This window comes from Spea bombifrons, chromosome 5 (genome assembly GCF_027358695.1).
Source record: "Spea bombifrons isolate aSpeBom1 chromosome 5, aSpeBom1.2.pri, whole genome shotgun sequence".
NCBI classification, from domain to species: Eukaryota; Metazoa; Chordata; class Amphibia; order Anura; family Pelobatidae; genus Spea; species Spea bombifrons.
The window spans coordinates 29,641,908-29,669,556 of record NC_071091.1 but is presented as its reverse complement, the minus strand read 5'-3'; the positions used below and the strand labels follow the sequence as shown (position 1 = coordinate 29,669,556).

At 39.9% G+C, this 27,649-nt stretch overlaps 1 protein-coding gene across 1 annotated transcript; it reads right to left on the bottom strand.

Annotated features, from left to right (window-relative positions):
• Positions 1-49: 49 nt before the first annotated feature.
• On the bottom strand, positions 50-17,549 carry NOD1 (nucleotide binding oligomerization domain containing 1). The gene is made up of 11 exons (XM_053468232.1): positions 17,273-17,549; positions 16,053-16,227; positions 13,756-15,544; positions 11,021-11,104; positions 10,134-10,217; positions 9,023-9,106; positions 8,651-8,734; positions 7,379-7,462; positions 5,946-6,029; positions 2,872-2,955; positions 50-1,328 (listed from the first exon to the last, which is right to left on the bottom strand). The coding sequence occupies exons 1-11, from the start codon at positions 17,453-17,455 to the stop codon at positions 1,244-1,246; spliced, it is 2,820 nt and encodes a 939-aa protein (XP_053324207.1). The 5' UTR covers positions 17,456-17,549; the 3' UTR covers positions 50-1,243.
• Positions 17,550-27,649: the final 10,100 nt, after the last annotated feature.

Below are 27,649 nucleotides of genomic sequence, written 5' to 3'. Positions count from 1 at the left end.
TTGATAGAACCCTTAGGAAATATGTCTATGCAACTCATGATTCACTGGCCTATAATGTATCATAGGAGTAGTGCAGTGTCTTCTTTATGTGCTGCCATCCATATGTTGGCATTGAAATGGTCTTGTGGATTATAGACAAAGGTTTTTATGATCTGGAATGTATCTATTTAGGCCGCACAAATACTTTCTTCATCCCTTTTGGATTTTTTTTAGCAGCCATGATCTAGAATCTATCTCAGGTATCTGGGGATTAGTCAGAGTTGAATCCCACCCATGCATTTTCGATCTCTGTTAATGTCAATTAGTTCAGCTAGTCTTGCCAGTAGCTCAGAGAGTAGTCAACCATTGGCAGGCTCCACCAAGTACAAGTATTTTTATTACCCTCTTGCATTTTTACTACTCTTACATCTCATCAGTTTCTACAACCACTCTGGTCCATGTTCAGCCCTATTATCTGTCTTCTCCTGTTCCACCTATCCTCTATGTTCTTGATGTCTCTTTCTCCATAACTATTGTCCTACTCGCCCCCTTTGTCCACTTAATTGACCACAAATACCCTGTCCTTTTCTTTCATCCATTACCATGTGCCCTCTACATTTCACAGCCAGTGTCCATGTTTTTTCCTACTACATTACCTCTCTAACACCACTTTATTTTACTGCCACTGTGTATTATTATGAATCATTTCCATAACATTGCCCCTGTCCTTTCCACTTGGACTTCAGCTAGCGTTATTGGGTTGACTAGTCTGTATTGACAAGTGCAAACTTGTGCAAAGGATAAAAAATAGTAGCCATAAAAGTAGCCTTTCTGACCATAAAAGGTTCTCACAGCTCAACATAATAATGCTTGTTTCTAATGCGATCACAGAAGCCGATTCTCAATAAATCCAGTGTTCTCAAGTGCGTGATGTTATTTTCACTGGTAGATTCCAAGCCAATCTAGGCAACAGTCAAAAATAGTTCCCAAAATAAATAAATTTTTCTTTGCACAGCATGGTAAGCTGATGCAGATCCACAGATGTTGATGCCCACTGATGGTTCGCGCAGGTTTCCTCCCCCTAATTTCCTCCCGCTGTACATTGTTTTGCATCCACAGCAAGTAGCCATGTGGGACCAGTCCCTTTATCTGAAGCATTCATTCTGTTTATCCTTCACTGTACAGAACAAATACAAAGCAGGAGGTTTGAGCCATTGCTTCACAGAAGTACTTCATTCTTCAAATTTCCGGAATCCAGATATTGTCAAACACAGGATAAGGAATGAAATATTCTTTTATTTTCTTCAAAATAATTATTTTCCCCTAGGGTAAGGGGGTTGCCATGTAAGCTAAATGTGAAGAAAACAGAATTAGGTTAATATTATTTTATATTAGAACTTATTTGTCCACATATGTTACTCTGTTTTATTTATTTTACTGGTTTAGAGGTAAAAACAGAGTTGACTGATAATTATTGTTGGCTAAATTAACTGTAGGAGTTATTGTATGCAACTCATATTGTATTTATGTGTCTTTTTAATAGTTTCAAAGTTTTCAAGATATTGTTAACACTCACATTATCCGCTTTGGCAACATGAACTACCGGCCTATCTATTCTACCTCTTTATACATTTCTAACTGATGGGGAAATTGGGGATAGGGATAGCATTTTCTTTTTATTATGGGCTCTGATGCAGTTATCTTTAAGTATTTTATTAAAATCGCAGAACACCTCTAATTACAATAAATTTGCAAAATGTTCTCAAAAATGACAGTTCCTCTTTTGGTATGTTTTCCCATACATGAGCGTACTTTCAGACTGAATTTCAGTTGAAGTAAATTGTCGCATCAGAGATTAACCCTTTGAGTGTCCCCTCATGGGAGTCCAAGCCAAGTTTAGGTGACAACCTTAGAAACGGCTTACACTTTACCTAGGGAACCCCTTTTTTTTTTTTCCAAGACAAGCTAAGCTATTCATAGAAACCTAGTTTAGGATAATACTTGCATCACATAAAAATATAGCGGTAAAAACATACTCTCAGGAAAAATAGACCTAAACACATTTCCCTCTAGAGTTTAGGCACACAAACAAAGGGGATACATTTGATATTTTTGCTAGAAAACATCCAGGAACCCTTTTTGTACTCAATGTTCACCTGCTATTGTGGGATATATCTGGCATGTTATGGGAATTGTGGTTTAAAAAAAGTGCCTCAGATAAAAAAAAGTATTACATTTTTTTTTAATATAAATCTCCTTTTGTCTTTTAAATACTTTCATTGTGGATGAGGGTACGTGGAGGGGGAAAACCTGTGGTGTCTCTTCTATTCTTCCCTCGCAATTAATAGTAAATGTAAAGCATCTGTCTTTAACAGAAGTCTTGCACTCAAGGCTTCTACTTGGGGAGGCAGAAAATGGCTGCCTGCCGGCAAGGGGTGAGCCTGGTATTTGTCGCTCCTTCTGTGCCCCCTTCATTACTAACACGAATACTAAAACCATATACTTATACGTAAATAAATACATACACTATCTATCTCTCCTACTCTGTGTCTCCTTCTCCCAGGGCCGCTAATTATGGGCTCTCTACTGACATTCTTACACCATACACCGAAGCATACATGCGTGTTAACACTGTGTAAAACAGCAAGATGGTAACTTAACAGAGATTTTTTATAGTAATACTGAAAAGTAAAAAGAGCTTTACATCAGACACAAATCACTGATACATGGAAAAAATAGTTCTGTTGTTCCATTATTTTAACCAAACAAGACTGAAATAAGTGAAGTAAGCTACAATTCATGATATTACTGAAATTCTGAATAAAATCACAATATCATCATAATAGTATTGATGCAAAGAATTTATATAAGCCCAAATGGTACAATTCTTACCAAATTTCCTCCAAAGTGGTGTTATTTTCAATAGCCTTTGCCAAACAATTGGCACCATTATTTGTTAGGCAATTATTCACCAGCCTAAAGGGAACAAAAGGTTTGTAGGTCAACATATGACAAATAGTATTTTTTTCTGTTTTCTCTCTATCTATCTAATCTGTTTCATTGTTTCTATTTTTCATTCAAAGCATGACGCAAGAAATCTAAAAAATGCATTGTACAATATCATCTGACGTAACTTACAAAAGAGAAACAAAAAAGAGATAGATATTTCATTTTAACAGATTATTTGTAGTTATAATCTTGTGATTAGAACCTGGAGGAAAGGTTATGTAAAAGTATGAAATATCACCCAATTGAATGTGTTGAATTGGTATTTAACCAGGGTAAGCATCTTTTTTTTCTCAAATAATGTGTTACCCAAAAGGAATTATGTTCCTTTCTCCTTTTGATATTGGATTTGATTATTGATTTGAACCTAAGTGGGAGTGTCTTGTTGATGCCAAATTCTAGAAATCACTATTTTTTGTAGTTAGCATAATTCACTATTTGGACATAAGTATCAAGCACCTGGCCATGCAGTCTACATTTACAAACATTTGTGAAAAAAATGGGTCATTCTGAAGAGCTTAGTGAATACCCACGTGATACTGTGATGGAATGCCACCCAATAAGTCAGTATGTGAAATATCATCCCTGCTAGATATCGCACCAACAACTGTAAAGTGGTTTTATTGGAAAGTAGAAGTGTTTAGGAAGAGCAACCACTCTGCCACAAAGCAGACACAAACTTCCACTGGCATTAATATCAGCACAAAAACTGCGCAGCGGGAGCTTCGTGGAATGGGTTTCCATGGCCGAGCAGCTGCATGCAAGCCTCACATCACCAAGCGCCGTCACTGGACTGGAGCAGTGGAAACATCTGTGATGAATCATGATTCTCCGTTTCTCTGATTCCAGGAGAACTTTACCTCCCTAACTGCATTGTGCAAAATGTAAAGTTTGGTGGAGGAGGAATAGTGGTATGGGGCTGATATTTAGGGATTGGGTCCATTACTTCCAGTGAAGGAAAATCTCAATGCTTCGGCATACCAAGACATTTTGGACAATGCTATGCTTCCAACTTTGCGGAAACAGTTTGGGGAAGGCCTTTTTCTATTCCAGCATCACTGTGCCCCAGTACACAAAGCAAGGTCCATAAAGGCATGGTTGGATGAGTTTGGTGTGGAAGACCTTGACTGGCCCGCACAGAGCCCTGATCTCAACCCCGTCAAACACCTTTAAGATCGAGATTGTAAAACCGCCCTACTATAAAATAAACTGGATGAATGCGCAAAATTTCTCACAGAATCACTCCAAAATTTTGTGGAAAGTCTTCCCAGAAGAGTGGAAGCTGTTATAGGTGCAAATGGGGAACCACCTGCATTTTAATGTCTGTCTTTAGAATGCAACATCATCAAAGCCCCAATTGGAGTAATGGTCAATACTTTTGTACATATAATGTATATATTATAAGATATTTCTTAGAAAATGAAACAGGTTCAGGACATTGTTCAATGTTGCCTTCAAATAAAGTTGATATTTCTTGGAAAACCCAGATCTATATCGGTTTTATTTCCTCCTAAGTTTTTTGGTTAATCCATTTAACTTAACCAGCATGTAAGCAAGGGGGGGCATTCCAAAAATATGACCATTTTGGTAGAATATATGATTCATCTAAGTGTTTTTGTTTCATTTAATAAGGATTGCGTTTGTGGGGTTAATTTTAGACCGAGATACATAAACCTTCAGAAACCCAATCAAAAGTATATTCTTGAGCTTTGTTTGTTCTTTATTTTATAACTTAGGTTTATTGTCATAGTTTGTGATTTTTCCACATTCAATTTAATTTCAACTTTTAATTTCTTGCATCAGACTCTTTATCAAGTTAGTTGAGTCTGTCGGGGTCAATATTATGTAATCTGCAAAAAGATTTGGCGCTTGTCTGGTGCCATTGCCAACTTGGAACCAATTTGATAAAATCCCGGTTCCCATGGTTCTTGCCACTGGATAAAGTCATTATTGCTGTTTGATGTTACTGTGGAATCCAAGTTTATAAGGAGTTTGATTCTGAAATCCACCAAATGATTATGTGAAAAGCTTTTTCAGCATCAAGGGACAGAGCCAAAAGGGGAGTTTCATTTCATCCTACAAACCTAAAAATGTTAAGTCTAAGGGTGTTATTGCTGGCATAACGTCCCTGTACGAAACCTACTTGATCTTGATGAATTAGTTGTGCAATTATTGATTTTATATGGGTTCTTAAGTTTCAATTTTTAACTTTTTATTATCAGGAGATCTTACTTTAACTATTGAAGATCATTTTGTTATCCATATGAAGTTTATAGTATGCAATTGTTATCAATAATGTATCCTTTTATATATATATAATATATATATAAAACAGGAACAGTCCAAATGGTTGAGACAGGCAGCAATCAATGAAAAGAGAGTATATTAATCAGAGGTCAAGGGCAAAGGCAAACAGGGTAAATCAAGAGGCAAGCAAGTGGTCCAACACTGGGTAATCCCAGGAAGCAAAGCTCTGGAAAACTGGAGCAATGTGGAAGAAGTCTGTGGGTTTTTTTATAGCGCTACAGGTATCCACTATTCCCCATATTGTTTAAGGCCCCTATTAGATTGAATGTTTTTCCATAACACATATCCCTCTGCCCTTTTGACTACAGGTAATCAGAGCCCTGGCGGTTATGGGACTAGGCTGTCCTCCTCCACAGGTGCAACCCGCAGGGCGGAGGAGTCACAAATGTAATCCACGGCTTCGGCCTGTTCCTACACACTGAGACTTTAGGCTGCAGCATCGGCCTACACTGCAACCATGGAGCTTTGAAGCGGGGAACAGGAGAAGGGGACTCCAGATAATGCCAGGTAAGGGCCAGTTGGGCCTGACAAAAGAAAATGCTTTTGTTTTACTATAAGTCACAGATTCCAACACAAGTATATCAGAACATTTCAGGAGTGAACATTAAAAATGCAGGTGCTACGAAATACAGGCATGTAGAACATCTCCTCACCAAAGGTGTCGAAGAGTCTGGTTCACCATTAGCATTTCTGCAAAACTTTCTGCTGCTTCATCTGTGAGCTTGTTTTCGGTCATCCTGCATTTGTGAAATACATGAATACGTGAAAGATTGGTTTCTGTTAAGAGATCATTGAATTAGAACCAGTTAAATCCAGTAACTGTATGTAAATAATTGATCAGGTTTCGGGTTGGAACAGATTTGTGTCTGTTGCCTATGTGAGAAGGCAGATACAGTTTCAGAGGCAAAATTATACTGCTGTTTCACTTTTAATGTCAATAATACAGCCGAAGGAGTGTCTAGCTGTACATCATGTACAGTGCCTTGCAAACGTATTCACCCTCCTTGGCATTTTTTCTATTTTGTTGCATTATAACCTGGAATAAAAATGGATTTTTGGGGGGTTTGTTTTATTTGAGTTACACAACATGCCTACCACTTTGAAAACACAAAATATTTTTTATTCTGACACAAACAAGATATAAGAAAACAAAACAGAAAACTTGAGAGTGCATAACTATTCACCCCCCCCACCCCCCAAATCAATATTTCATAACTACAGCTGCAAGTCTTTTGGTGCACATCTCTATAAGCTCGGCACATCTAGCCACTGGGATTTTTGCCCATTCTTGAAGGCAAAACTGCTCCAGCTCATCATACCACAGTTTCTTCTTCCTAGCTGCTTGCACACACTGCTCTATTTGAATAATTTTGGAACAGCCCAGAGCAATTACCCCCAAACCCCGGGCAGCCTGCCTGTCTGCACCCCCCCTATAGGATTTTGTTGCTTACCTACCCCACCAATAATTAAATACCACAGAAGCTAGGCTCATTTGAGTTAATGTTAAGGATCCACTCTAGCCATCATATACACTTTAATGCTAAGAGGTTACTTTACATTTTCATGGTGCCCCCTTGCATGAACTTGGGAGGAATTCTTTTAAATCCCCCTATATGAATGTGTACCTTATCTCATTCACTAGTTATTTAGTAAGCATGAGGTGATATTATCCGTGCCATAACACATCTCCTGGGACATGATATACTTATCACCAGTAAGCTACAGAGATGGCTCAGCAAAGTCTGCGGGTGTGGGTCTAATGAGACCCCATCCACGTGCAAGCAAAACGCTCTCACTGATTTCAACTGGAGCACATTCCAGGCGCAAACTGGCTGCTTTAAGCAGTGGGACACAGAGGGGATATTTGTAATATTTTTTTCTTGTAGGTTTCATGAAGCTACATTAAGTGCTTACAAAGTGTGATAGTAACAGAGAGGAGCCCTACAGGAAGCTAAATGTACAATCACTAGTTCAGGACCTACAGTGCTCCAAAAACATATACAAAAATGGTAACTGAAATTTTTTTATATACATCTTTAAGTATATAAATACATAAGATACACAGACACTAGTATAACATACTTACCACAATGTTTGCAAAGCTGTGTTTTGTTGTAAAGCCTTTGCAATATACTTGCCACCTTTACTGGAAATTTGATTGCATGCAAGACTGGAGAAAAAAACAACGATTATAACAATGAATATAAATTATATATTGAGTTCGGCGTAGCTGTTAGAAATCTTGGGGCCCAGTATTGGCCTAGTGCCCTGGCCCTCATCTCCCTTTCATCACCCCACCTCATGTCCATCCCATTGTCCCACTCATCACTTTGCCTTGTGATCCTCAAATAAGCACAATTCTAGAGGCGATAGCTTAAGTTCACCACTGACACTCCAATACACACACACCCACACACGCTAACACCATGCACTAACATACTCTAACAGTAACAGTCACATACATGCTAATATATGCTCACACTTTACAAACATACTAATATAATATGTTCACAAACACCTTACAGTAACAGACACATAATAAAATATGACGGTCTTACTTTACATAAATACAACAGCCTATATCTCAAAATATATAAATAAGGGTGCGCAACAAGTGAATGTAGCAACTCTTTTACTACGCTTCAAAATAAAAGATAGTAGAACCAAATAACCTTGAGTTGCTCTCTATTATGCAAGTGAGCATTTGGCTTTTTCATTCTGGATTCTACATTTTGAATGCACAGAGCGCACTATTGTATGTGTATTTTTTCTTTTTATTTCCTTCTGGGAAATTATTGAAGTGTTTGGGTCCATTATGCTAACACCATACACCAATACACACACACACACACTAAACCTATACACTCATACTAATGCCATACAGTAACACATACAACATTCGGTCACACTCTTTTATATACACACACTATCCAACAACATACACTAACTCACACACACACACACACAAACTCTAATATACAGTAAGACCTCACTCAACATCTTTTCATCCATCATTTTATAAATGTCACTGGCAACGTCAACCTTGCTGAGTCCTGTCTCCCATGCAGCTTGTACTCTCTCCACGCAAGCTGTGGCTGCCTCTCTACTCAGCGGCTTAACAAAAAATTCCAGGGTCACCTTACCAGATATATGGCTGGGACCCCAAGCTCCTCCTTCACATACAGACACACACATTAGCATCCTTACACACACACTAATGTATGCACTCACATACACAGTAACATACTAAGATTTATACTTTGTATTTGTTTTTGTATACATAGCCCCAAACACTCCAAACTTGTATTACTGTATCAAAATATTAACATATACCTATACATTTTAAAGGAAAAACTACCTTAATTCAGTGAGACTGGGGTGATTTTTTATGGCCACAGCAAATGCCTGGGCTCCTTCATCTCCAATCTGATTACCCCACATCCTGCAAAGAATACACAACCCGTGAGGAGGCTGGTTAGACAATCCAAACACATCCGTATATACTAAACAGTGATGTCTAACGTTTTACGAGCAACTAAGATACCAGACAGCTGGGTAAAAAGCTGTAGACTTTAAAGTGTATGTTTTTTCTTTATCAGACACAATCCAATGTCATTGCTATAACCATCATCATTCCTATAGCAACATATTGTTCCGAAACCCTTTAGATAACCATTTAAAAGTGCACGAGGTCAAGCAACTTAAGGATAAAAAGAAAACAAGAACCTACCCAATATCAAAAATATTGCTGTTTTCCTGAACAGCTTGTGCAATGCAGGTTCCTCCCACAGCTGTTAACTTGTTCAACCCTAATCTGAATAAAGAGGAAATTATTGTTAGGTACCACAAGACTGGTCTCAGTTCTTGTCTTGAGTTTTAAAATGGTTTCTGCCTTTGTTGCTTTTTTATGATTGTGTGCCATGATCATATTTCAGGTTAGTCAACATGTTGGTGTAATATACTTGTCTACAAGAACAAACATTATCAGCTCTTTTGTCAGTGTTAGGATACGACAACCTGATAAATTCTAATAGTGAAATGTCTGCATGAAAAAAATCTGTAAAACGTTAAGGCAAATGTGTGTCATTCAAAAACGCTGTTCGTGAAGCTGAGAAGATATCTAGGGGACAGAGTAAGCAGGTTGGCATTTAAATTACCCGTATTTCCCCATGTATAAGACACACCTTAATTTTGGGGCCCAAATATTACACTTCTATCATGCCGAGGTTCCAGGATGAGAGTGATGTTAGCTGTGCTGGAATCTGGGTATGCCTGGGCATGATAGAAGTGTTATTGCTGTTAGCAATCATGTATAGCAATCACACTCCTATCATGCACAAGCAGCCAACACATGCACATCACTTTCAGCCTCCCTGTGCCCTGCCACCACTACTTACACATCCATGCTATCACACATACATATTCATTAAGTCCCTCATTCACGCAGACTCATACACCCTCCCCCACCCTTACCTGAACTGCGGATCTTCCGGTGCCGCTCGCAGACTTTGTTTCCCTCTGCATTGCTCGAACTCTGAGTGAACTTCTCCGGTCCTGCCCAGGGGAGCAGGAACTGAGCGGAGTCATGTGATGTGATGTACATTCATGTGACTCCACTGGATTCCTGTGTCTCCTCGACGGAACAAGAGACGCTGCTGAGCAACACAGAGGTAAGCGGGGGGGGGGGGAATCTGCAACCACTGTATAAGACGCACCCTGTTTTTACACCCAAAATTTTTCGAAAAAAGGTGTGTCTTATACATGAGGAAATACGGTAATACATCCACATTTTAAATACATCTCTCTCTTTCTTTAGGAAATATGAAATACATAATACTTACTTGAGGTGCTTGAGATTTGGACATTCCCTTATGATTCTTGCCACATATTTAGCGCCAAAATCTGTTATGAGATTCTTGTACAATCTGTAGAATATATAAAATTGTATCTCATTCCAAAGAAACTGCTTTTTACATCCCTAAAATTATGTAACAACAATGAAGGGTCTAAATTTTGCACTGTTGCATCAGCATATTAACAAAGGGATTAAAGTTGCTGTCCCATAGAGGGGACTCTTTAAAATTTCCACTAATAAGATCTGCATCATGTAGAGAGGGAGATGTAAAAGAAATCTGTCGTTTCGCTTTTCTCGTTAATGTTCCATGTCTCTTAAACATAGTGTTTAAAACGTATTGAAATACTATAGTTACCTAGAAACACAGTCATGTCATTCCCCAAAAGCCCTGCCGTTTGCATTACATCACAGCAGTCTGGCCAACTACAGCCATGCTCACCAGTGTTCACCAACAGTGTTGGCCAGTGATGGTTATTAAGTGTTATTGAGTAAGGTATTTTGTGGTACAGAGTAATGTGTGAGAGGTGTGATAGGTATGATGGGAGTGAGGCCCCCTTTAAACAAGAAGGCCTTATCTTGTGTGATGCCACCTTTAAGTGTGCGCAAAATGTTTTCCAAAATTAAAATAAACATAATTTTAAAAAAATCTATCAAAGCTAAAGTCTGCCATTGACCCTTACTTCTGACATGGTTGCAGCAATTAACTACTCTAATGATTCTACTATGGTACAAGTCATCTACAAAACATAGTTGTTACCTAATGGGTGACCGCATTTCTCAAATATGTGCAACCTCCAAAAAACAAAAACAAAAAAGAAGAGACATTTTGACCCTGTGTACCTCACCAAAGATCTAATCTTAACTGAAGCATACCCAAGAAAGGTTATGATCTTATATTTTGTCAATTCCACCGACAAAACCCTGGCTCCCTCATCTGTGATCTGATTAACACTGAGCCTGCAAAAAAAAAAAAATATAAATATATAATCAGTGTACAAACGTAATGAAAACAATGGTACACTTTAATATATTAAGGATAATATATTTTCTTTAACATATACCAGTATTGTCACATAAATTGTCTTTATGCATTCATGAATGAACATTTCCTCCCCTTGAAAGCACCCAAGAGTCCAGTGTTTGATTGAATTTGCCCAAGAATCACAAGTGATAAATAGACCACAGCCTGTGTATCATTTCTTATAATTTTGTCATTAGGAATAAGGATAAAGCAAACATTTAAAAAGATTTCCAATTTCTAGTCAGAAAATTAACATATGTACCATTTTTTAAGAAAAAGAGTAAGCAGGCAAAACACTTTTTTTTTCTTATGTGATTCATATTCAACTGTAGGTTATAACAATATGGCACAATCATAAAACATGGCGACATGGAAAAAAAAGACCCCTGTTCAAAAGTCTGCATACCCTTAGTTCTTAATACTGTGTATTGCCCCCTATAGCATCAATGACAGCGTGCAGTCTTTTGAAATAGTTGTCTATGAGGCCACACATTCTTGCAGGTGGTATAGCTGCCCATTCATCATGGCAAATTGCCTCCAGGTCATGCTAAGTATTTGGTCGTCAAGCATGAACCGCATGTTTCAGATCTCCCCAGAGCGTCTCGATGATATTAAGTCAGGAGACTGTAATGGCCACTCCAGAACATTCAGCCTTTTCTGCTGTAACCACTGGCCTTGTGCTTAGGGTCATTGTTGTGCTGGAAAGTCCAAGAGTGCCGCAGACACAGCTTTTGTGCGGAAGAATGCAAATTGTCTGCTAGTATTTTCTGATAACATGCTGCATTCATCTTGCCAGCAATTTTCACAAGATTCCCTGTGCCTTTAGAGCTAACACCCCCAAAATATCAGTGAGCCACCACCATGATTCACAATCGGAATAGTATTCTTTTTGTTGTAGGCCTTGTTGACCCCTCTCCAAACATAGCGCTTATGGTTGTCACCATAAAGCTCTATTTTGGTCTCGTCACTCCAAAGTACTGTGTGACAGTAGCTGTGAGGCGTGTCAGGGTGTTATTGGGCATATTGTAACCAGGCTTTTTTGGGGAATTTGTTGAGGCTTCTTTCTGGCAACTTGGCCATGCAGCTCATTTTTGTTCGAGTAGTGTTGTATTGTGCTCCTTGAAACAAACTCATTGGCTATTTATACACAGACACTAATTGCAATTTAAAAAGCCACATATGTGGGAAATTAACCTTTAATTGCCATTTTAACCCGTGTGTGTGTCACCTTGTGTATCTGTAACAAGGCCAAACATTCAAGGGTATGTACACTTTTGAACAGGACCATTTATGTCATATCTGTTATATTATGATGTAAAAAGGAGCCAAACAACTATGGTATAATAAATGGCTTCATATGATCTTGTTACGATTGATATACTTGATAGGATTTTCTTCATCCTTAAGGGATACAGGATCCAGAAGAAGTCCCAAAACACTGTGAAGGGACTACAATTTTCTAACACCTTCACAACTGGTTTTCCCTCAAAAAACAAAACGAATGAATTTGAGTCGAGCTACCTGTGGATGGAAATACTATAAAGCATCTAAACCCTCTACTTTTATCCTCTAATACTGCTCATACAGGAGTTATATTATATAACAATACACATATTCTACTTCAAAATATTAGTTGCCAGAAAGATTGAAATGAATTATTTAGATGTAGGGCTACTGCTATGTTTCTCTGCCTCATTTGTCACCTAAACATTGTTTATAGTGTACTAGAGACACGCTTCTACCTTGAGAGAAAAAGGAACAGGTCTCAGATAGGTTTTGCCCATTTTCATTTCATTTGTATGTGTGGTCATTAATATACTTCCATAGTTATTTCTTTTTCCCCACTTACATTTTATAGCAATTATGTGGGACCTCCTGTTTACTTAAACTGGGCATAACTAGAAACCATGGGTCCTGTTGCGAGGCCCCCCAACTTCAACAGCTCTGCTATCATTGTCACCAAACAACTTCCCTGTGCCTTCTTTGCCCCTTGCCCCCTTCTAACATATGTAAACACACTCCATCTCACCCAATTTACACATCCATGCTCACAAAGTACACATCCATGCTCACACACACATTCATAAATACACAAACACATACATACCCCTGCCAGCCCCCACTTCTTACTGCTCATGCAGCTTGCTTTCCGGCTGCTCACACATTGTGCGGGCAGTCTCTGTTTCGCCGCTGGGTCATGTGACATAACGTGACCCTGATACACTCCTGTCTCCCTGTGCAGGTTCAAAATAGTTTAGAAAGGGCCCTTCCGACATGGATCGGTGTGGTCCAGGTCGGAAGGGCCCTTTATAAATAATGTTGAAACGGTATAAGGAGACAGGAGTAACTACCCTTGTAGTTATGCAGGTGTTGTTACAAAACAAAAACAGCAGTATTAATTCCGGACTATTATGACTCCTCTGTTGCAGGAGCCATACATTGTTGCTATGTGGTAATCTTTTTATTCTTAAATTGACATGAGACAACCAGCTTTTTTCGACTACAGCCAGTTGTACTCTTTTTAATTAGTGCAAGAGAGGTATTCTAATAACTTCTGAATGACCTAAGTTAAGACGTGACTTCTCACCTAATCACAGTAAGCCTGCTGAAGCATGGAGTGAGCTCCTTCACCCCATAATCATTTATATTGTTGTTGTCCAGTTCCAGAGCAAGTTGTTTTCGGAAGTGATTTAACACAAAGGAAATAGCACCACAGTCAGAGGAAGATGCACCACAGAAACTTAGCTTAATGTAATCTGCACATATGCCTTTGGCCGCAATTTTGCCCACCTCATTGTTCTGCGTCTCGCATATACACCGTGCCATCCAAAGAAAGTGAGTGAGGGCATGAACACGATTAAATCCCATAAAAGAAGAACGGGGCAAGCTTTTTAAGTGAGATTTCACACTTTGAAACAGCTTTTGCTTCAAGGCTTTCCTTTTTAATTTGAGAGTTGAAGAAGAGACTAAGTTCCTTAGAAGTACCTGTTTTGGTTTTGAAAGCAAGCCGCAAAGGAAAAGATTAATGAACTGCAGGTGGTCAGTGTTCTTAAAGGGGTCCCAAACAGCATCTTTTTTTGAACATACACATGATAAAAGAGACTGGCAATGCCCGATATCTGTAGGTTGAGTAAACTGACTAAAAAATTTAAGAAGATCTGTGGTACCAGATTGGTTGTCTATCACAAGGAACAAGGCTGTAAAAAATGACTGTAGAGTAACATGAAAGAATTCAAATGACATAATATCACCCAGTTCTCCACAGTCTTCTACTGTTCTTAGAAACCCCAACTTAAGGTCCTTCTCAGATACTTTGGCAGAATTTATGGCCTTTTGGTCAAAAACAAACATTGACTCTTCCATTCCATTGTATGCAAGTCTTCCAACTGACAGCAAGGTGTCTCTGCAACAGCTGTATGTTTCTGCTTGGCTTCTGTTGGTTTCTTTACTTGAAAGGTTCAGATACACCTCAACTATAAGTATAAATATGTCTGTAAGTGTGATTGAGCTGCTTGAAAAACTGTGGCTTTCATTCATGGAATGAAAGTGTGCATATGACTTAAATATGATCCAGCAAAATAAAGGAATTGAACAAAGACTGCTAAAGTTGTGATTTGCATCGAGATGGTTTATAACATGCCTCTTAATATCAGGTTCCTTAAAGAACAAATTGGTATATTCAAGCAGGTTGCCTGCAGAGAATCCTCTCAGCATAATCTTCTTCTGGATAATGTTTCCTGGGACCTGGCATCCTGTTCTTCCTGTCAAAACCTTCTTTGATCCCTTCAGCAACTTTCCACTGAGGAGGTGGTTGAGCAGTGCAACTGGATGACAAGCATTGTTGGGAGAAGACACCTCTGGAATACTGCTTAAGTCAAAATTTGAATGTATTTCATCAAAACCGTCAAAGGTGAACAATACTGACTCTGGAAACTTCAAAATGTAGTCATAAACATCCTCAGGATACTCATCCGGATTGCAGTTATATTTAAAGAGGAGGTCCTTTAGAGATATTTGTTTGTTTCCTTTAAAAAAGCTAAATGTTCTACATCTATACCTAAAAAGGAATTTAATGTCCAGATATGATTCTTCTCTGGCCCACAGGTTTTGCATTTTTTGTATTAAGAGAGATTTTCCCATGCCAGCATCACCAAAGATGAAGATAGTTTCTCCATCTTTATTGATCACACCATTGTCATCAAAAAGTGAATTTAGACTTTCTACTCTTCCTATGGTTTCATGTGATGCATTTAATAGTTCCATGACTCCATTGACATATGACTCTTGGAGCATCATTTCTTCCTTTTGACTGTAAGACATTATAATTTTGGAATCACTGCGCAGTTCCTGCTTGAGCTTCTTGCTATACCGTGTAACTACAGAAAGAAAATAGTACATTGATTATTGAAAGATAATAAGGCTAACAAGAAGACATCAATGCAAAGTAAACAATAAAACATTATCTTCTGTTATGTTAAATGCTTGCAGGAACAGCCAACATCTGTTTCCACTGGTGTTTGCTTGTAATACAAGATGTATTAACAAAAGGGAGAGCTGGGGTTTTAACACCCATAATTCGCCATTCATTATGAAGGGCCAACACTGGCAAGTTCTTCCAGTTACAAATGATAAGCTAATTTGGAGAAATCTCACCAATTTAACTATGAATTATACGGGGTTGATAACATTCTTCCTCTAGCAGAAGCTTATTGGCAATGGGCCTATATATTGTATAGAGAATTAAAGGAGTTGAGAATACAACACTGCTGCAAAGTGTCCTGGCACCTCTCCCTTTAGTTAACAGACCCTACAAAGAAAGGGTTTATTTATTAGATCTCAAGCATTAAAAAAATAGATTTTTGGTTAAAACTACAGTAATCAAACCTGGGTCTGTGTTTATCACTGGTAAATTCTGTACTTTCTCTGAGGCATGAAAATCAATCCTTTGTAGCCAAGCCCCCAATGAAAAATAAGCCTCTGGAATCCGCTGAATGATGCTTAGGAAATATTCAGAAGCCTCCTCCCCTTTGCTCTCCACCAAATCGAGAATCTGACGAACCTGTGACATTAGGATGTGAAATATAACTGAATATTACTGACAATATGGTACGTTAAAAAACAAAAATGGTACCGTTTATAAGTACCAAGGTCTGGAGGGCAGTCCAGACCTTGGTACAGACCTCTGCAGCTTCTTCTTAAGGTATTTCATTACTTTTCCTTTAGTACATATTAAAGTACTTATTAAGTACTCCATAATTTATTTGATGGTGAAGCTGCGCAAGACACTAAACAGTTAATTAAAGCAACAGACAAACATGATGGTAGGACTTTCATGGTTTGGATACCATGCTGCATCAGTAAATAGACAACTTGCCACCACTGAAACAAATTCATAAATACTGAATCACCAGTTCAAATTCCATCATGGGAGAGTGGATTACATAATGAACTGGAACAGTTTTGTTTTTATATAGAAATGGTATATGTGCCTTGAAATATACGATGCAACTTGATAAAGACCTCATTGTGCCTGGAGCCTTTTTCTATTTTGAAATATACGATGGACATACTTGGGAACTTCCAGGCTTCACCTCCTTGGAGCCCTCCCTATAGCCTAATTATGTCAGTAGGCTGGGTCGGTGTCATCGGTGGGGTGGGCTGGGGTGACATCGATGGGTGGGGCAGGGTCAAAGAGGGAAAATTGACCCGGAGAAGCGGTGCTTCACCTGGAGTCTTTGGGCAAAACTCTGACATTTCCTAGGTATCATGATGGAGCAAGTCTGTGCTTTAGCTCCTGTTTATAATCTAAACTACTCTAAAGAAAAGCCTGTGACAGGGGTAGTTGGACAAATTGGCTACTTTTGGTTGAAAAAAAAACACAAAACAAAAAAAAAAAAAAAAAAAAATCAATGGACTGGAATATATATACAAATCCAGATAATACTTTAGAGCACTACTTTTAGTGCTATACACAAGCATTGCCCTTTTAAATTGGACTACTAAGAGCACTGAAATGGGATAGCCGCTATTTATCCCTCTCTAATTATAAGAGAAAACTAAAATGAACACAACATTCATAGTTATGAACATGAACGCCAACTCACCCTATCTGCTCGTGTCCGAAACTGCAAAACAATTTCATTATCTTCCGTGGAAAAATATTCATTTTTACTCAAGTTGTCAAGTAGGCACTGTGTGTTGGTGATCTGGTTAACCAATATCTCTCGGCTTGTCTTAATCAAGTTAACATAGGACTGATGCGTTGCCTGTTGAATTTCCATTGTCATAGTTGGGTATCACAGCTTTCAAGTATTGCATTCATTTGAGATCGATATGGTGTGCGGTTACTGGGGGCTTTAGTTAAACTTTCACTCACCGAGTTGAAATACTGGAAGGAAAAACAAGGTTATGCCAAATTTACATGGTGTTCTTTAGAATTCCTCCATATGCATTTGCCCCTCTCCCCACCTCCCAGCAGAAAACATCTTCTGGCACATGGCGGGGTAGTACCCTCAAAATATTTTAATATGCATCCTTCATTGTTAAGGTTACTAAGGACATAACTTTTTTTCATGGATGACACTTTCCAAAACATTGCTGGCTTATTGGAAGCATTTTAATTAGTAACCAAACATGAATAACAGTTTAGTGACAAGAATTCAATTTAAGATAATGAATAATTTATTATTAAGTGATGGTGCCATCTCTAAAATATTCCTTACTGTATGTAAATACAGTCTAAAAGGTGCAGCTTTAAAATCTATTATCTCGTCCATTTTAATTGCAATGTAAAATCTGACCCTTAGGAGTCAATAGGAGTGCCATTTTCCCCAGTTTATATATTTAGTATATTATTACTTTAACTGCTTGATTCAATCAACATGCACTATTGGCATTTCTATCTGTTATACTTTTAATTACAAAATAAATAAAAGAAAAGTAATTATTCCCCATCAGTATTTTATTATACCTTCTTTAAGTTTGCCTTAAGGAGAACCACCACAATGGTGGCAGGGAGCCTACATGGTATCACCAGCTAGCTAGAGGAGATCTTTGTCCTCTGGGCACCAGCCCATCCTAAAGTGACATTAAACTTTTTTTTTTGTTTACATAAAAAAGCCATATTACTTACCTTACCTCTGAGTGCTTCTGGCTGCCTGCTCCTCTCCCTGATAGTATGGGCACCAGCAACGACCAAACTGTCCTGTGAGATCCTCCTTGTCAGATGCGAGGATCCAACAGTGGGTATGGACTCTGCGGGATACCCTTCTATCAGAAAGGCGGATCGGGCAGCAGAAATACTCAGTGTTAAGGTAAGTAATATAGCTTTTTTTATGCAAATGTTTTAAGAAATTGATGGTGCAAACCTTACTTTTCATATAAAAATATATATAAATATATAAAGCAGGGAATCGCTCATGAATATCAAGGCATTGCAGCAACACCAGCTGAGAGAATAAAAGAAAAGTTGCTTGCTTTCTATGGTCATTTAACCCCATGAAGTGCCAGACGTGTCAATTGTCTTCAATGGGTTAAAAAAATTGATGTCTACTTTCTTTATGTTTATTGTTACTATATGCAAAAAACAATTACTGGTTACATGTAGGGCTGCAAAAACTCATCGATAATAATCAATAATGAAAATCGTTGTGCACCATAATAACTAGCTAAATTAGTAGGTAAATTATGTAGGTTGGGCAGAGCGGTTGAAGCTCTGAAGTGGGTGTGGTAAATCTTCAAGCACGGAACTGATCGTTTTGTTAGGAAGTGTCCCTGAAAATTGTTTTCTCGTGTTTCTCGTTCTTGTTTTGGTATACCCTTTGAATGTATGTACTGTAAGTAGTGCTGCATAAATTGTTGGCACTATATAAATAAAATGATAATAACTAATAGAAACTATTATGGGCATACCTGAGAACTTCTCGGCTCCGGCTACCCGGAGCCTTCCCTTGCGGGACGCGGACAGGACTGCACACTGATGTCGGTGGGCGATCCCGCTGACAAACCTGGAGAGTTCCCAGGTATGATTATGGGCAACAAACGGCAAAAGTATATCTTTGTGCTAATATCATATACTGTATACCAATGAAAAGTCTATTAAACGTGTGTGTATGGATCTGCAGGAATAAACTTTCTTGCGGGCTGTGGCTGCATTAACCAAGTTCCTATTCTATGAGAACTGCACTTTTCAAGAAACTGTCACAACAGTTAACAGGAAAAACCTGTTATGAAAACAAACAGTTATATAGTTTACAAAAATCTGAAACTCTTCATCAATGCAGCCAAGACAATAAGCTTGTGTGTGGTTTTATAATAGAGTTAATACATGCAAAGTGCAAATGTTGCAAATAAACCTATAAAAAAACATAATTGTCATTAAATATTTTGTGGAATCTAAAAAAATAATGGAAACCTACAGGAGCACATTTGAGGAGCCAAGATTAAGTTATTCAGTTTATTATTTTTTTTTACTCCATTTTTTTGTGTTTTTATAGAAGTCATTAGCAGCTGAGGTAATTAGGGCCTGCTTCAAGTAGCCCATTTGTATAACAACAAGCCTTACACTGGACTGGGACCGAAAAGCAGCCCTGGAAACATTTGGAAACCAGCCCCATATAGTTTATCTTGTGGTCGACCTCTTGTACCAGGGCCGGCCTTAGGGGTGTGCGACCTGTGCGACCGCACAGGGCACCATGGTAGCAGGGGCGCCCGAGCAGAGGGGGGGGTGTAGTTTGAAGGGGCAGAGGGGGGTGTAGTTTGAAGGGGCAGAGGGGGGGGTAGTTTGAAGGGGCAGGGGGGGTAGTTTGAAGGGGCAGGGGGGGTAGTTTGAAGGGGCAGGGGGGGGTAGTTTGAAGGGGCAGGGGGGGGTCGTTTGAAGGGGCAGGGGGGGGTCGTTTGAAGGGGCAGGGGGGTAGTTTGAAGGGGCAGGGGGGAGGGGTAGTTTAAGGGGGGTAGTTTGAAGGGGCAGAGAGGGGGGTAGTTTGAAGGGGCAGAGAGGGGGGGCGCCAAAGGAGTAGTCCGCACAGGGCGCCACAACGCCTAAGGTCGGCTCTGTCTTGTACCCACACGCACCCCTTATACATACCCAAGTCACACTATTTGCCATACAAATAACTATATAACATTCTTTTTATCACATTATTTGTATAAAAATGCCAGAAAGCAAAAGTGTTAAAAGGCCCTAATAAATGAAATAGATTAGACATAATGGAATCAAAACATTTGCTACTGCAACATTTTTAGATGAAAAAGTTCCATTTAATTCAGTGGAACAAAACATTTTTTTTTTATCCGATTAATCGAAAAAATAAACGGCCAACTAATCGATTACGAAAAAATCGTTAGTTGCAGCCCTAATTGGGTCCTTGTCAAAGTCGCTCAGATCCTCACACTTGCCTGTTTTTCCTGCTTCTAATACATAAAGTTTGAGGATGAAATGTTCACTTGCTGCCTAATATATTCCACCGAAAGGTGCCATGATAACAAGATTATCAATGTTATTCAATTCACGTCAGTGGTCATAATGTTATGGCTAATCGGCTTATATAAACATATATAACACATTAACAAAGTACAGGGAAGAGCGAAGTTTATTTCAAATGATGAGAAAAGAGGTCCTAGTCAGAGGCTTAGATGTAATATAATGGGAAAGGCATCAAGCTATCCTGAATTTATGACAAGACCAAGGACTGATTTTTGCTGCTTTTCATCCTGCGCACCACAATGTTGTGGCATTCTGCAACACTGAAAACTGCCTTGGGAACAAGTACAGCATTCAACCCTTCAAGCCAATTGAGCCAAGCTTTCTAATCACAATGTGTCACATAAAGTCTAGTTTAAAAAGTAATGTATGGCTTGATGGCGTAAATTGAATTGGCCAGGTTCAAAGATGTCCCAAATAGGACATGGGTGAAGACTGACCAGATGTCAAAACAAACAACCAAGCAAACCCATGCATGGGTGGTACATTGTACTCAGGGGATGTTGCTGAACACATATTGGGGTGATGTTTTGAAGTGACATATACCAGGAGCTGTGTATTTATACCTGAAGTACAATTTCTGTGAAATTAAAATAAAAATACCAGCATTTCAAACTCTACTTGTACTTATTGTTATAAGTTGCAAAAAAAACATTGGGTATTTCAAAACACAGGACAAATAGTAGAATCTATGTAGCAAGCTTTTCCCTATTAGCTTTTCTAAATGAGTAAAGGATATACCAAACAAACGTGAGAAAAAAGTGTTTTTTTTTAATTTTTCACCACATTTTATTTTTTATAGGAAATTAGATGTAATGAAAAATGGTATCTGAAGAAAGCCCTTTTTGTTCTGAAAAAAAAACAAACAACAATATATAACTTGTTTGGGTATGTTAAACAACCGTGAAGAAAATTACACCTAAACATGAGCACTGCAAAAATGTTAAAACAGCCTTTGGTCACCAAGGGTACAAAAAAAACAAAAAAAAAACAACTTGGTCCTTAAGGGGTTAAAGCAGCCAAAACACCTCAAAAATTTTCACAGAGGGGGTAGTATGCTGCAGCTTCTTCTAAAGGAAAGTGTTTTTTCTTTCACAAAATGAATTCATCCAGTATTATGAATTGTTCTTTAGTGGCCCTACATGTGTACCGGAGTGTCCTAATTTAGCATAAGGTGGAGAATAACCATGCACATAAGAAGTTAAGATAGGTGCTTACTGAAAGCATAAGGTGGGTTTCTGATACGAACACATACTGCTTACCGTATTTTCCGGCGTATAAGACGACTTTTTAACCTGTGAAAATCTAATCAAAAGTCGGGGGTCGTCTTATACGCCGGGTACTGAAACTTACTTAGCTGGACTGGAGAATCACAAATCTCTAGGGGAGGGCGAGCGGAGAAGCTGCCTCCCCTGGGCCGGTCTTCAGGGCTGCGCTGAGGTAGGTGTAAGATCGTGATCATAACCTCCCTCTAACTAGCCCAACATTAGGGAGCTCGAGGTCTGGCAGCGTTAAGATACAGATCAACCGCAGCGGTGCAGGGGACCTGCATCCTACTCTCCGATACGCTCAGACAGCCTCCCCTGCTGGCACTTTCCATGGGGGGAGTGCCGGAACGGGAGGTTGTCTAAGCGCATCGCACAGATGTTCACCGGCAGCAGCGATGCGCGTAAACCCCCACTGCCGGCACGTCTGCTCAGTGTGCTTTAACATTCTCCCTTGCCAGGAATTCCCACGTGCAGACGTGAACGTCTGCGCGGTAAGGTTTAACAATCCTCCTTACCAGTGCAGAACGGTATACAACTTCCGGTGCTGGAAGTTGTATACCATTCTGCGTAGAATAGATGTCCCCTGCCGGCCCCGCAAGACACCCGGGACTCCCGGGGAGGGGGGCACATCTCGGGGGACACAGAGTGGCAGCATATCTCGGGGGGGGGACACAGGGTGGCAGCATATCTCGGGGGGACACACACAGAGTGGCAGTGTGTGTAAAGGCAGGGGTGTGTGGTGAGGGCAGTGTATAAATGTGTATGTATGGACAGGCGTATGTTAGTATGTGTAGATATGTGTGTGTGTGTGTGTGTGTAAGGGCAGTGTATGTGTGTTTGTAAGCTGGTGTGTACGTGTATATGTCTGTAAAGGAAGGGGTGTGTGAGGGCAGTGTATGTCTATACATGTGTGTGTGTGGACAGGCATATGTTTGGGAGAGCTGACCCACCCAATCCAAGCAGGCTTTGTATACAACAACCAGCCAATCACCAGTAAGGTACATCGCTTGCCGTGATTGGCTGGTTGTTGTATACTGGGTAGAGGGGAAGTCTTATACGGCGAGTATAGCCCAAACTCTATATTTTAACTGGAAAAGTTGGGGGTCGTCTTATACGCCGGAAAATCTAAATGCCATTACGTAGATTTATTAAGCGTAATGAACGGCAAAATAAAATATCTTGCAGATGTGACAGATATATATATTCTATATATATATATATATATATATATATATATATATATATATATATATATATATATATATATATATTAGTGCAGGGCTTGACAAATTTGTTGTGAATCTAGGCGCCAGGTAAAAAAGTTAGGAGCCAGGATTTTTTTAAACTAACACTTGGTCAGGAGTGATCTGATCATCATCAGCCCACTTACTAAACTCACAGCGCTTGACCTGGAAGCACCCTGGACTTTCAGGTCAGTGCGGTTTTTTTTTTATTATTTTTTTTTTTAACTCTTTCGATGCCGATGTTCCATTGGAGCACAGCATTGATTGATATTTAGTCCCCACAAGCTTGTGGGGACAAATGTTAACCCCTGCAATGCCACGAATGCGTCATACACAATTGTGGCATTGAAGGGGTTAAAGCTGCACTATCGCTCTCATGGAGCGATCAGGCAGCAGGGGGGTGTTGGTGCTGCTCTCCACACTCATGTGGAGACCAAAGAACCCTCTCCCCTGTCCCTGAAGCTGCCTCTGGCAGCTGGGACTCAATTGCTGGTCTATAGACCAGCCATTGCAGAGAGGGGAGTCTTTGATGACTGCTGTAGGCTTCCATGCCTACAGGAATCATCAAAGGGCTTGTGGGGGCTCGTTTTTGCTGTTGCTGGTCTGCCTGGGCTTCCAGGCAGACCACCAGCAGCAGAGCCCCGTACAAAACGGGAATTAACCCCTAAATGCCGCGATCGCGGCACTGAAGGGGTTAACGCTGCACTGTCGCTCTCATGGAGCGATCAGGCAGCTGGGGGGTGTTGGGTCCGGTCCCCACACTTGTGTGGGGACCCAATCAACACACAACCCCCTTCCCTGAAGCTGCCTGTGGCAGCTGAAAACACGATTGCTGGTTTTGCAGCAACCGCGTTTTCAGCCTACAGGCTCACTCCGTGGGAGTGCTCTCAGGCTGGGGAGCGGGCTCTGAGTGGATGTGCTGTCTGTCCAGACTCCTGGGCAGACAGCAGCAGCGCCCCTGTGTGGTGACAGCCTCTTACATCCACAATTTTTTCTGGATGTAAGAGGCTGACAAAACCTAGGCGCCAGGACAAAATTCTCTGTCGCCATGGCGACCTGGGATTTGTCGAGCCCTGTATTAGTGCATTTATTTCCCCCTCCCCATTAACAAGTAGTGACAAGTAATTATGGACCAACATTTTGGGGCAGATATTGTGGCATAATAAAGCCAAATAGGTGCTCCAACAACTATGTTACTGGGGTGATACAAATGCAGTTGTTGATACTGGAAGTCACTGAAAACCTTAAGATTGGAGTGCAGCTTCACATCTATGACTTCACAGCTCTGCCCTGGTACACACAAAACAATCTATTATGTGATGTAATGCGATGACAGCCATTGGGAAACTATAGAAGAAGTCCAAGACAGCTATTTAATTATATGATGATGGCTCCAAGTGATATGTTTGCCTCTGTATTCTTGTCTAGCAAGTAACATTAATGTTTTTCATGAACAAAATATAAAAAGTGATAACTGTATTTAGGGTTCCCACAGAAACCAAAACAGCAACCGCCTCAAAACATATTTACTAAACCATGACCTGGGGGTGGACACTGGGGGAAAGAAGAAAAATAAATGCCCCAACACAGGGCTCGACAAATCCCTATATACCAGCAAATGCGTCCCAGCTGTCAGAGGCAGCTTCAGGGACAGGGGAGAGGGTTCTTTGGTTTCCCCATGAGTGTGGAGACCAGCCCCAACATCCCCCTGCTGCCTGATCGCTCCATGAGAGCGACAGTGCAGCGTTAACCCCTTCAATGCCACAATTGTGTATGACACATTTGTGGCATTGCAGGGGTTAACATTTGTCCCCACAAGCATGTGGGGACTAAATATCAGTCAATGCTGTGCTCCAATGGAACATCAGCATCGAAAGAGTTAAAAAAAAAATAAAAAAAAAATAATTTAAAAAAAAACAAACAGCACTGACCTGAAAGTCCAGGGTGCTTCCAGGTCAAATGCTGTGAGTTTAGTAAGTGAGCTGATGATGATCGGATCCCTCCTAACCAACTGTTAGTTTTAAAAAAATCCTGGCTCCTAACTTTTTTACCTGGCGCCTAGATTCACAACAAATTTGTCAAGCCCTGCCCCAACACATTCACTATTTATTGGCAGGTTATGTATAAAAGTGATTGTGGCTCAAAAGGCAACCAGAGGAATCTTGCTGTTGGCTGGGCCACCCAATTCCTTGCCATGTTGATGAAACCACTGTATGCAATTAGCACCAGGATCACTTTTTCATACATGGCCCCCCATTATGTCTGGCCCAGTTTAACAATAAGGATAAATACAATGACAAGGCATTAAACTCAGCTACAACTCACTGTGTAGGGAACCCCAAAGGGTTAAGCCTTCACTCGATGAGAACCAATCATGATGTCACAGACTTGACCCTTACGCATCATTTCACTTCTATCTAGAGAACATGTATATATAAACAGTTCCAAAAATGAATCTGAATGCTTTAGGTACAGTACAGTAGATGAATTATGGAAAAAGACTCAACATGTCATCACCAACTGTTGTCTAGGGTTGGTGATGCTGTGACGTCACTACTCGTTATGCCCTGTCTGCCCATTGTCCAGCGCATCTGTAACAGGGGGTGAAATCGAAAGTAGCTCCAACTTTACTAAGAAGCTAATTAATACCGTATTTGGGGAAGCAAGTGCTCACTTCTGTGAGTGTCTCAATCTCAACCCCAGCTGCGCATCAACAAGTGCATAATTCGCCCAGTACGAAAGGCATTCAAAATCTATGTATATAAACACATTTTATATACATCTTTATACACCCGAGTGTAATAAATGTTAACCAAAATGAATACACACCCAAAACGACGGGAGATAGAGAGCGATGTCCTCTGCCGTTACTAACGATGACAGCAGAACTCAGTCAACAAGTCCATCCTCAGTCCATGCTCAGAGAGTTTGTTTCTCTTTTAATAAAGGGGTTTTCCCCAAAAAGCAGCAGACCGGAAGAAGCCGGTGCCAACTTCGCCCGCGTTCCTCCCTGATTGTCCCGATCGGTACTGCAGTAACGTGTCCAGAGAGCAGCGCGCACCGACGTGACAGCGAACGTTCCAAATAACGCTCAACATTCTGTCCCCGCCCTCCCATTGTCATTATGGGCGGGGTTAGAACGGACAGCCCTTGGCGCTGAAATAAGTTTGTGCCAAGTGATACCAACACACGGAAAACTTCCTGGGTTCCTTATCTCATAATACAGCTCGCAGGTCTGTTTACATTTTCTAATTCACCATTTACTTTAAATAACAGACAAGACACTGTAGTGTCAAATCACCACAATAAAATACACTTTTAAAACAATATGTTAAATGTAGCAATTACAATTATGAATGTATTTTAGGATCTATTTACATTTTTGTAATTTCGTGGATGGGGGTGAGAGGGCCATCCCCTGGCACTCTCCCCCAAAGCCTCAAATGGAACATTTTTCTCATGCTGTAAATATTTCTCTAAACTTTAATTGAATAAACACATTTTTTTTTACAGAAAAGTATCGTGTTGAAAATTACATAATTTTTTACATAATTTCTGAGCTTTTTTTTCATTCTTGACTACTCTGTGAAGAGGTCTTTTAGTTACATATACAAGTTTTAAAACTAAATGTAAAGGTATATGAAGGTGCTATATAAATGAATAAATAATACTTTCACAGGGTATGAACCCTCCATACAATAGCTTCCCCTGCCAGCCCTCCCCTGAGGTTGCCTCTGTCACTGTATGATCCAGGCCCACATTGGCCATCCAGCACATTAGCCAAATGCCTTGTGAGCTGCTGGCCATGGGTGCCCCATACTCACCCGATCTGCCATGCAGTAGTGTGCAGCCAACGCTCATTAGCATAAAAACATAGAGTGTAGTCCATACATATCCAGACATCAGCTGCACCTACATCATTAGGTGGCTGCTGGACCCAAAGTGCCATGGTCGCCATGTTATCTCCACTCCGGCCCTGGTATGACCTGCGGGAATGAATTATTAAAGCGAAGCCACTTTAGCAAATATGAACACACAAAGATATGTTTAATAACTATATTGTCTCTAATCAGGGCTGGACATTTTAGCTTCTTAAAATAGCACAGCCTAAGTTGGTTTCACAGTTTTGCTAACTCATTAGCGTACTGAAGGAATAGGCATTCATATTGTGTATTATATCCTTCAGTATAAATATTTCCCTTTAGAGAAATGTATAAAAGTTTTTCCAAACGCCAGTTTCAGACAACAACTATGACATCATAAAGCTAAATAACTTCTGGTCCCAAAGTCTCAAATAGGATTTTCTTCAAGCAACTGTACATAATCACCATATGACATCATAAACCTGGTACCTTATCCCTCCTTGGCTGAATACCTTAAGATAAAGGTGTAAAAGGTTAAGGAGATTGGAGGTGATCAATCAGGTTGTATACTGCATATCATTGTCATGTGATATAAAGTTGGTATTGTTATCACATGTACCCGTGT